The 12,278-nt window shown below is 38.6% G+C and overlaps 1 protein-coding gene across 2 annotated transcripts in view; it reads right to left on the reverse strand.

Moving 5' to 3' along the window:
* Positions 1-403: 403 nt before the first annotated feature.
* LOC306646128 (olfactory receptor 7G2-like) overlaps positions 404-12,278 on the reverse strand; it is a gene marked incomplete at both ends in the record, with an annotated part of 90,014 nt that continues 78,139 nt past the window's right edge. The window contains one exon of one of the 2 annotated variants that reach the window (XM_079114590.1): positions 404-1,102. In XM_079114590.1, coding sequence (XP_078970716.1) covers positions 404-1,102 — 699 coding nt within the window. Of the gene's footprint in view, positions 1,343-12,278 lie in introns of those variants that run through there. The other variant, XM_079114589.1, reaches the window with a different exon arrangement.

Consider the following 12,278-nt stretch of genomic DNA (forward strand, 5'->3'; position numbering starts at 1 on the left):
AGGGGCATATGAAGATGAAATTCTCATGGCTTCAATCAAAGAATAAGCTGGAAACTATTAGCTAATGTCAGCACAGATTTGCTTAAATACCTTCCTGTCCCATTCACCTTCACCTTTTGTAAGAGTGAACCTGAACCAAGTTTGCTAAAACTAGTACCCCTCCCTTAGGCACATTCTGTGAAATCCAGGAAAGAAACTGTTTCAACAAGGAAATAATGGGTCCAAACCAAAGAGCTACAAAAAAAGCAAAGTCAGATTTCATGTTACGTTAAAACATGCATTGTCATTACATTGTTTCATGATTTAAGATGAAGGTTGGGCCAGAGTATCAGACATTCATGGCTCGATAGGAATCCTGTCACTTCAGCTTACTCTAGAAATCACCTACAAAGCAAATGACTAACTATAAAAGAGAAGCTAGCCTACTGATGAGCTTCCTCAAGGCCTCCTTCGTGTCTCTGTTCCTCAGGCTGTAGATGAAGGGGTTCAGCATTGAAGGGACCACAGTGTACATCACTGAGGCCACTGCAGTCTTCCTGGAGGAGTCAATCACTGCAGAGCTAATGTACACACCTGCACCTGTCCCATAGAACAAGGAGACAACAGACAGGTGGGACCCACAGGTGGAAAAGGCTTTATGTTTCCCTTCTGATGAGGGCATTCTCAAGACAGAGGATACAATGTGAATGTAAGAGAAAATGATCCCAGAGAGAGGAAAGCCACCAAATATGCAAGTTTCAACAAATATCAGTTTGTTATCAATGAGGGTATCAGAACAGGCCAGGTTGATAACCTGAGCAAGTTCACAGAAGAAGGTGGGGATCTCCAGGGCTGTGCAGAAGGACAGCCGCAGCAGCATCAGGGTGTTGAACAGGGCATCCACAATGCCAATGGAGAGAGATATCAGAAGCAGCAGGACACAGACGGTGGGGGTGATGATAGTTGTATAACTCAGGGGGTGACAAATGGCCACATAACGGTCATAGGCCATAACTGCAAGGAGAAAATTTTCCAAGACTACAAAAACTATAACAAAGCAGACCTGGGAGAGGCAGCCTGTGTAAGTAATGCTCTGGTCCTGTGTTTGGATATTTAGCAGCATCTTTGGGATGGTGCTTGTAATGAAGCAGATGTCATTAAAGGACAGGCTGCAGAGGAAGAAGTACATGGGGGTGTGGAGGTGGGGGTCAGAGCTGATGGCCAGGATGATGAGCAGGTTTGCCAGGATGGTAACCAGGTACATGGACAGGAAGAGGCTGAAGATGAGGGGCTGCAGTGCTGGGTCCTCTGTCAGTCCCAGAAGGAGGAATACTGAAATAGCTGTATCATTTCTGGATTCCATGTTGCTGATGAAGATTCTGATGGAAGGAATGGGGTGAAAAGATAATAAAATATTTGGATAGCTGCAGTCTCATTTGAGTTAATGATAGGAATGCAAGTATGGAGGAAGGAAGTACTGTATAGAGGGTAAAGACGGGTGGGAGGGGTGGGGGGAAGGGAAAAAATAACAGAATGAATCAAACAACATTACTCTATGTAAATTTATGATTACACAAATGGTATGCCTTTACGCCATGTACAAACAGAGAAACAACATGTATCCCATTTGTTTACAATAAAAAAAAAAGAAAGAAAGAAAGAAAGAAAGAAATGCAGATTCTTGATCCTTAATTGAGAGGAAAAAGTGGGGTGGACGACCAGTGGTCTCTGCCTCAGCAAGTCCTCTGGATGGCTCTGATGTATGCTGTGTTGAAAACCCATCCATTATACACAAAACATCCCTTGTGATTGGTTGTGGAATCAAGTGAATATTCGGATCTTTTCCTCTGTTTCTTTTTCCCCAGTCCTTCTCCACTCACATTCCCTTTGCTTCCCCTCCTTTTATATAAAATATTTCCGGTGAATGCAAAATCTGTTTCATGTGCTGTGCTAAGTGCTTACATGGAAACAATTTCAAAGACATACAATTCAGTCAGAATCATCCCCTGACTTAAAAAATTCGTGAATGCAGGTTTGAAATCTGTCTTTTTCTAAAGCAATGGCTCCCTAACTTTGGTTTCCTTCAGAATCACAGTCTTTCCAAATTGCGTATGTGCTTGTTCCTATGATCATCCCCATTTACTCATGAGGACACCTAGGTAAGGTGAGGTTATGCCATGGGTGTGAGCTCTGCAGTGAGTACTTGGCCCAGTCAGGGTTTGAGCCCTGATATTCTCAATGTTACCTTGATTCTGAACCAAGCTCTCTAAATACCTCTGAATAGCACAGAACTAGCACTGTTTTATGATCACTCAGATCTCATAATACCCCTTTGTAATAGTAATATTGTCTTTCTGACCAAAGCTTCTAGTCTTTCCCTGCCCTTCAAAGTGTGTCCCTTTCAGCCTGACCAGCAGAGCAAGACCCAGTCTCAAACACTCATGTTTCTTAACTATATTTTTAAAAAATGCCTTCATCCCTACTCATGAAATTTCTTGTAGCAGATGGACTGCATCCATTACGGTGGATCTGAGAAAACACCAGAGGGCTTCCTCCATGCTTGAAGATGAACAGACCTGCCTATGGAGGTTAAGTCCTCCTGTAGAGCAATGGATTCTGAGGGAAGCTTGCAACTCTGCATGTGACGTTCTCTTTCAACCTCGGGAGTTCTTCCCTTAAGATGGCAGGTGGCATTACTGATTTGTAAAGAAAAAAAAATTGACTCAATAAGAGGAAAAAGTGAAATATATAGACTTCGAAGAAAACATGAAAATAGAAACATTTTCCTCATCTTCATCAAATATGTACTTATAAGAAAACACACCCACCCTTACAAGACAGGGTCCTGCTAGGAGTGTCCCTGTAGTACAGTGGCCTTTGTCACAGGGAGAGACAGAAGATGCTGTGACAGAATTCACCTCTTGGTGGGATACTGGTGTCAAGCACCCTTAATCTCTTCCAGACTCCACCACATGCTTTGTGAAAGGAACAAATATCTAGTTCAAGAGAAGCCTGGATGTTCTATTTCTACCACTGGAACTACAGGATTAATATTTTAACTAACACAATTGGGGTTTTCACTTGGTAATATACACATAGATCCCACCATCACATTGAGCACTTTGAATATATGTGGATTTCATTCAATTTCAAATCAGTGAACTTGAGAATACTTAGAGACATTTCATGTTGAGAAGTGTATAAAACAAAGATACCCATCACAGAGCTGGTCTATGGGACCCTAATTTTCTGTCTCTCTTTACTGTCATGGACTGTGACATGTAGCCCTATCCATTCCTCTAAAAGAAAGAATATACCAGGGCAACTTAGGAAAGACAAAGAAAGAACACAAATATCAAGGAACTGTTGAGTACAGAGAAACAACTTCTCGAAACAATGGTTATGTAGAAAAATAAGGGAATATCAGTGTGACCAATATTCTTCTGGTTTGGGCATGTGATAAAACATACCAGAATTAAATTGAATTCAATAACAAAGTAATAATAAATGAATTAGGTTTATATATAAGTAACACTTGCAGTATGCTAATATGGACTTTAGTTTACCTGATTGGATTTAAGAGGACTGTTATTCAACATCTCACTAGGATATTGAAGATGGAAGATGTGGTCTCAGGAAATGCAGGCAGACTGAATGAGTCAGAGGAACCTGGTCAGGAAGGCTCATCACAGAGAGGAGGCCCACGTGCTGCTTCCTGGCTGGGGCAGGGCTGCTGAGTGAGGTGGTCCCAGGCTGACTCTTGCAGTCTCTGTGTCCCTGGGGCTCAATATCCAGAGCTCCTCATTAGATCAGCTATTTTACTACCATTCTGACTCCAGAGTGCACGTCCTTGAAGACCAACTCTTCAGAAGTGAGGGATCCAGAGTGGCTGATTCCTGACCCCTGAGGCCATGTCTGCACCACTCAGTTCTCTGCATGTCTCTGCTCAGCTGCACTGCATGGGCCCTGCTCACACAACAGGGGACACTTCTAATAAATTGCAGTGTTCCTTTTAAGTTATAAACAAAGCCATCTCTTTTTAGTCAACAATTTTAGGAAGACTGATTTAATTTTAAATGTGAATTTTGTCCTATATATATGGGTATAAAAACACAATTTTTAAAATATTATCTAAGATATCATGTTAATCATCTCTCTGTTGGTGCAACCAATACTTTATAGAGGTTCATTTTGGTTCATGATTTCAAAGGTTTCATTCCAAGGCATTCCAAGGTCACTTGGCTAGTTGCTTTCACTCAGTGACAGCACAATCCATCATAGAAGGAGAACATGGCAGAGCGGTCCTGTCCACTCACAGCAGCCAGGATGTAAAAAGAGGGAAAGAAGAGGGGCCAGAACCCCATTATTATCATTATTATTATTATTATTATTATTATTATTTAAATTTGCACATGATATTTGTATAAAACGTTTTTGCAGATGTATATTCATACATGGGTATAGCATAATTTGGTAGATTTTGTTCTTTAGTTTTTCCCATGCCTTCCTCTTCCTTCCCTCTCAATTCCGTTATTCTACCCTGTTTGTTTCCTTTCTATTTTCATGGGATCACGATTTTATTTCTTCCTTTTTCTGCTCCACATTCTACATATGACAGAAAACATTCAATCTTGAGTTTCTGCACCTGTATTATTTCACTTAGCATGATCTTCTCCAGTTCCATTCATTTACAAGAAAATTACATTATTTCATTCTTCTTTATATCTGAGTAAAACTCCACTGCATATAAATATATATTGCTTTCTTTATTCTTTCTTCTGTTGATGGACACGTGGACTGGTCCCATAACTTAGCTACTGTGAATTACACAGCTGTGAACATTGGTATGCATGTATTACTATACTAACTAAGCTGATTTCAGTTCTTTCCGATAAACTTCATGATGTGGAAGAGCTGGGTCCTATGGTGGTTCCATTCCAAGTCTTTTGAGAAATCTCCATTCTGGTTTCCAAAGTGGTTGTACTAATTTGCAGTTCCACCAACAATGTGTGATATATCTTTTTCTTCACATTCTCACCAGCAATCATTGCTATTTGTATTGTTTATGACTGTCATTCTATCTGAAGTGAAATTAAATGTCAGTACAGTCTTGATTTGCATCTCCCTGGCTGTTAAGGAATTTGAACATTCCCGTGTATCTGTTGGTTACTTGTATTTCTTCATTTGGGAACTGTCTGTTTAGTTCCTTTCCCCATTTATGGATTGGGTTATTTGTTTTCTAGTGTTAAGTCTTTTGAGTTCTTTACAAATTCCAGATATTAATCCCCTGTTGGAAAAGTAGTTGGAAAAGGTCTTTGTCACTCTCTTGTTTAATTTGCTATCCAGAAATGTCATTTTATTATTGAGATTTAGGAATCTTATTAAGGGCATATGCCTGCACCAATATGTTGGAGTATTGGGACATTTTCAGCCTTTCTGGTCTAATTCTTGAGTCTTCAATTCATCATGAGCAGATTTTTGGTGCAGTGTGAGAGATATATCTAGTTTCATTCTTCTAAATATAGAAATCCAGTTTTCCCAGTACCGTTTGTTAAAAAGATTATCTTTTCTCCAAAATACATTTTTATCACCTTTGTCAAAGACCTTATGACTGTGCCGATGTGGATTTGTTGTATTCTATTCCAGTGGCCTTCATGTCTGCTTTTATGCTAGCTCCATGCTGTTTTTGTTAACACAGCTCTGCAGTATAATTTGAGATTAGGTATTGTGATTCCTTCAACTTTCTCTAATTGCATTGGCTCTTCTGAGTCTTTTAATCTTTCATATGAATTTTAGGAAAGTTTTTTCTAGTTCTGTGAAGAATGTCATTCATATTTTGATGCATATTGCATTGAATCTATAAAAAAGTTTTGGTAGTATGGACATTTTAACATCTCATTTAAAAAAGAAGAAACAGAATTTTATCTCATGGTCCCCTAATAAGAATGAAAAGTCTCCTTTGAATTATTGTAATGCAATTGGAAAAGGTTTTTGCAAAGCAGTAATATGGAATAACATTCTCACTGGTCAGCCTCTTAGTCTCCTTTGATTACAGGACACCACAAAGACTTTGGAGGTGAACCTGAGTGATGGAGAACTTTGCTTTGGCTGATTTTGTCACCTAGAGAAACCCAGTAGATGCCTACTTTTCACTCACATACATTTCAAATATCTCCTTCATTTCAGCCCCTATCATTTCTTTAATCAAGTCTCTTCTTCCTTTGGGATTTTTTGGTAGTGCTTTTATTGGTGCATTGTAGTTATACTTAATGGTGGGGTTCATTTTGACACAATCATGCATGGATGGAATACAATTTGATCCACTTCAGTCCCCAGTACTCTGTTGTTCTTCCTTCTACTTATTTATTTATTGTTTTTAATTGATGCTTTAAAGCAACTCAAGCCTAACAAAAACATCAGAAAGACAGACTCCATCTAAATGTGTAACTGTAGTTCTTTACATTACCACTACAAATACATGTGAAAATATAAGAAATGCATTGTAACAAGTCAAACACCGAGGGTTAATTCTACAAATGGCTGGAGAAACACTGATTCTTATTCTGATTGTGCATATTACATTTAATGTTCACTAATATTTTCAAATAATCAAATGCAAAAAGGAAATTTGTTATTGTTAACAGCTCTTTGGAGGCATAATTGACATAAAGTAAGCAGAACCTCTTTAAATTCTGCAATTTTCATTGTTTGGGAAAAAAGTAAAAGGTGAATGATTAGTATGTTTGAAAATATATCCACATTATTTCCTTATATATATGAATATATACATGAAGAATATATAGGTTATGATTTCTAATTGATTTTAATGCATCTAAGTAAATTTCATTGAATAATTTATGTAATTGAAAACTTGGGATTTAATGGATTGGTAGATGGAATTTAAACAACTAAAATTGAGTTAAGACCTTGCATATTCCTTATGTGTGTATTTATATGTTCCTTTTGCTCTTGGAATGTTAAACCATGATTCTCAGACTTCAGTTATCATCAGGAACCCACAGAGTCAATTGTCCCTTAGACATCTCTCCAAACATGAAAGTCAATAGTTCTTGCATAGGATCAAAGGACCTGCACCAGGAACAGTGGTCTCAAGTGACTTGTCTCTGCAGGTGCTCTGTGGACACCAATGGAGGAAGCTCTGCTCTAGAAGACACCATGGGGTCAGCAGGGAGCAATACACCGATTGTGGGTCTGAACACAGTCAATATCTCCTGCTCAAATGATGATCACACCCATTTCTCCTGTGAATATTTCATTGTTCCCACTTCCACACCTGGAGAGACGATTCTGACTTAGGGACAGTCTTTCCTCTCCTGCTGTTGTAAAGTGATACCCCTTAGTCCTGCCTGCTCTCTTCTTCTCTCTCCCACAAAAGTATAGTATTTCTAAACAGACAAATGCTCTTCCTCATAAAGACACTTTAAAAAGCTTTACTTGAGGGCCCAGAACAGTCACTTGCAAGAATTCTAATACCTTCCTTAAATACGTTGATAATCACAGTTTATATGCTGTGCTGGATCATCGCTCGGTCCCAGAAGGAGGAATTCTGAAACAGCTGGTTGGTTATGGGGTTCCATGGTAGTGATGAATCTCATGGAAAAGACAGAGTGAGAAGACCATCAGATGTGTGGACAGCAGCTGGCAGTACTGGGAGGATGTGAGAAATGCAGATCCTTGGTCCCCACTCCAGAGAGACTCCTAATGCACCCTGGGGATGAGTCCTGTGCATCAGCAACTGCTCTGGATGACTTTAGTGTGTGCTGAGTTTTGAGAAAAGTTCAATAAAAACCAAACCTGGGTACTGTGAACTCAAATGAATATTCAGATAACTTCCTCTGCTAATTTTCCTCTTTCCATCCTCCCTAGTTCTTTCCTTTTTCCTTCCAACCCCCTTATGGAATTAATTTTAACTGAATGGTCATTCAGTTCCATTCATTGTGCTAAGAGGTGAGCAATAAATATCTTTTCAATAAGAGTTATTCTGTCATTAAAAAAAAAAAAGCAGAATGAAGTTTTGAAATGTTTTGCCTATTGTGTGTGGGGCCCTGGTTGGATCCCTAGCATAGCCAAAAAAATAAAAAATAAAATAAAATAAGGAAAAAGAAAGAACAAATTGCCTGTCTGGACTTGGCACTTCCTTCTTCCTACAGTCACTTTTTCTCCTCCTTTACAGCAAAACCTCTGAGTAGAACTCTCTACAGTTGCATCCCCAATTCTTCTCCCTTCATATTTTCTAGAGGGCAAGCCCCTGAGGTTCTGGCCTGATTTCTCAACTGGCAAGCTCACGGTTGTTCTTATCCATCACCAGTTTGGTCTCTATCATTGAATTTAGCTTACTGATTTCTGCTGCTCCCTGATGTGGAAAGTATCACAAATCCATGCACCAAGCCATCAGCAGACTTGGCTAAGTTCTTCCCTGGAGATGTCCTGAGCCTTTAAGGTGTTGTACTTCCCACCTCCTGGGTCCAGACAGTGCTCAGTCTTGAGTTCAACAATGTTGCTCAAGTAAGCAGGCTCTACTTCCGCCCTCAGCCACTATCTCCCAGAGTCCTACATCTTAGTCACTGGAAGGTGGAAGTATGTTCTTGCTCATGGAGCTGAATCCATTCAGTCTCTTGGTATCAGCTCTCTCACCCTATCATCTGAGTCCCCTCTCTGGAACAAGGTAAAGCTTATCTTCCTTTTAAATGTTACTGGTCTCTTTCTGTGGAATATGGTACCTTGCTTATAGTCCCGAATATTTCTTTGTAGTTTCACCATTGTTCCTCTTTTTAAAGAGAATATGGTTAACATGCTGAAGAAAGTCATTATGATGCTATCTTCCCATATATTTCAAATGATTGTCTTATAAATAACAAATTCATATGGAAAGAATTTGTACATTGCATTATTATTCATATAATACATGTTTGAATAGTGAATTTGGAAGTATTTTTTTCTCTTCTAGATTTATTTGCACAGGACTTATGAGCATTGGGAGTAAAACCTTAAATTGGAAAAATCAATATCCATTCCCAATCTATTAGAAATGTTAAGAGAATTTAGAACCCTTGCCAGCAAAAAGAAAAATCTACAAAAGTGAATAGCATTGTCCTATGTATGCCAGCCACAACTCACTGGAAAATCTAATTTTAAAAGGAAGAAAGCATTCACAAGGGCAAGAAAGCCACAGCAGGTTTAAAAATTAGAAGGAGCAAAAACACATAAGATCTTTATGAAGAAATCTTAAAACCTCTATTAAAGATCTAGGCGTGGTGGCACACACCTGTACTCCCAGTAGTCAGAGAGGCTGAGGCAGGAGGATTGCAAGTTCAAGGCAAGCCTCAACAACTTATTGAGATCCTAAGCAACTTGGTGAGATCCTGTCTCTAAAGAAATATAAAAAAGGACTGGGGATGTGGCTCAGTGGTTAAGTGCCCCTGGGTTTAATCCCTAGTATCAAACAAAAACAGTAACAACAACAAAATGTTTCCTCTATGAAAGTACACAGAAGATGCTCAGGTAAAGGGGAGAAATTCCATGTTCTTGGACTGAAACATGCATATTAACCTCATTCATGAATACACGCATAGACATTCTAAGGAAATATAATCAGAAAATACACTTAAAATTACACCAGGAACAACACTATTCCAGGCATGTAAGGCAATTTCAATGTGCTTCCTTGTATTCATACATCAAAGAAGAAAATAGGATGTTGAACATTGATTATTGACACTAACTTAAAAGAAAGGCATAGTAAAATAGACAGATGGCTAATGTCCAAAAATGATATTAGACTAATCACCAGCTAGTCATTCTCACCATCAAAGCATTAAAAGAGATCCTACTAAGATCAAGGAAAAAATAAGCATGACCACTAGCATCATTTTTTAATAACTTTCTGGAAGAACTAGCCATTACAGCTGGATAATAAAAGCAATAAGAGCACAAAATCTGCAAATAAGGAGGCAAAACTATATTATTTATAGTCAATATGGCTGTACACATAGACAGAGGTCTCATGAAACCATCTTCTTCTTTTTTTTTTTTTTTTTCAGTTTAAAAGAGTTCTGGAAATCCTGGTTCAGTCCACTGATAGGATCTGAAAGTGACCTAAGAAATTCAAAGCCAGCTGCCTCTGCCTGAGTCAATTATTGGAAAGGCCAGTGTTTAAAGGACTTTTTACATAGAAGGGAGACCAGCAGAGTAGAGGAAAAGTCCTAGAGGAAAAGCCCTAGTGGAGGGAGGTGGGACAGAAAGAGGAGGTACTAGAGAATGACATTGACCAAATGAAGATGTTACATTGTGTGCAAGTGGAAATATGTAACAGCAATCCCACTGTTACCTATAATTAAAATGCACCTAAGAAAATATGGGAAAAATAAATCTAAAAATAAATAAGTAAAAAATAATTAAATAGAAAAGTAAAGTGCCTTTTCCAAAATAAAAATTTATATGTTTCAAATTATTCAGTCAATTTAAATGCTAAAGCCTTAAAAACTAAAAGAGTTTAAAATGAACACTAACCTGGAAGGCCAACTCCACCAATTACATGAGGGATGAAATCTAACCCAATGTACTGAGTGTCTAAAACATCTCTATAGCCCGCAGTCTCATTGATTTTGTAATTGAAGTATCAGTTAAAAACAAACAAACAAACAAACAAAAAAAAAAACCCACAACTTGACCTCAAGGTTCCCTAATACAAAGCAAAACATAATGAAAATGTTATGATGGAATTGAAATGGTGCTTATTATAATCTATGCAGGAAGTAACAGCTCTGTCTACATTTTGATAATTGGCAGTGATCAATGAGAATATGTTAGAATCTTTGCAAAATATGGGAAAAATATTATAGTTCAACAAGTATTAACAATGATTCACACACACATTAAGTATATCCCCTTGTTACAGGAAATAACTTTACACCTAAAACTGAATCAGGCATCCTGAAATCATTAATTAAAGGGTGGTGGCTTCGTTTCTAGTTTAAAGAAGCCCTGTAATTCTTTAGAGAAATGCCACCTGTTGTGTGAGCAGGGCCCTTGCAGTGCAGCTGAGCAGAGACATGCAGAACACTGAGTGGTGCAGACATGGCCTCAGCGGTCAGGAATCAGCCACCCTGAATCCCTCACTCCTGCAGAGCTGGTCTTCAAGGACGTGCACTTTAGGGTTAGAATGGTAATAAAATAACTGTTCTAATGAGGAGCTCTGGATATTGAGCCCCAGGGACACAGAGGCTATAGAAGTCAGCGTGGGGCACCTCACTCAGCATCCCTGCCCCAGCCAGAAAGCAGCACCTGAGTCCCCTCCCAGAACTGAGCCTTCCTGACCAGGATTCATTGGCTCATTCAGTCTGCCTGCATTTCCTGTGCACACATCTTCCATCTTCAATAGCCAAGTAAGATGTCAAACCGCATTCATACAAAAGCCAAACAGGTATCTAAAGTCTCTTCATGCTTTGGGAGAGTAATCCATCTTTCAGTTCATTCAGTATTTACTTCTTAATACCTGTACATTTAATCACATTCCAGCACCAAACGAATATTGGTCTCATTCGTGTTTCCTTCTCCTTTTGTAACTTGACAATAATTCCCAAAGGGAGTTTTAGAACACTAAATAATTCCCTGATATTTTCATTTGTCATTCTCTTTTCTATTTCTTCATTCACCTTAACACATTGCTTCTTTTTTTATTACATTCCATTTGCTAGAACTCTTAAGCTCTGCTTTTATATAAATGAAACGGTTACTTATTGTGTACATAGGAACGCATCTTTCAAATTTTTCTTTGATTTCTTGTTAGCATCTTCCAGTAATACATAAATAATACACTGAAACCATGACACAAAGTTTAGGTAGATATGTAGATACATATGTGGTCATGTGCTTTTAAAAAAATAAGAAATGATAATTTTTTTTCCTGGTGTTTTTCATTCTTTGCTGTTTTGCTTTTTGTACCTTTTGTACCTGGGATTTAACCCAGGAGTACTTTTCATAATTTTTTTTTTTTTTTGAGACAGAATCTCACTAAACTGCTTAGGGCCTCACTAAGTTGCTGAGACTGGCTTTTAACCTGTGATTCTCCTGCCTCAGCTTCCAAAGTCCCTGGGATGATAGGTGTGTTCCACCATACCTGGCTTCTTTCTGAGGAATGAGGAACACCACTGGTGATAGTTCATTACAGTATAAAAAGAACCAAGAGGAAACGTGAGCATGAGAGTCCCCTAAGATGAGCAGCATGCTGGGTGCTTTTGCTCTAGTCTTCTCTCTTCATGAACTCTCCCCACTATTGT

The sequence above is a fragment of the Sciurus vulgaris genome (assembly GCF_902686455.1).
Source record: "Sciurus vulgaris genome assembly, chromosome: 16".
NCBI lineage: Eukaryota > Metazoa > Chordata > Mammalia > Rodentia > Sciuridae > Sciurus > Sciurus vulgaris.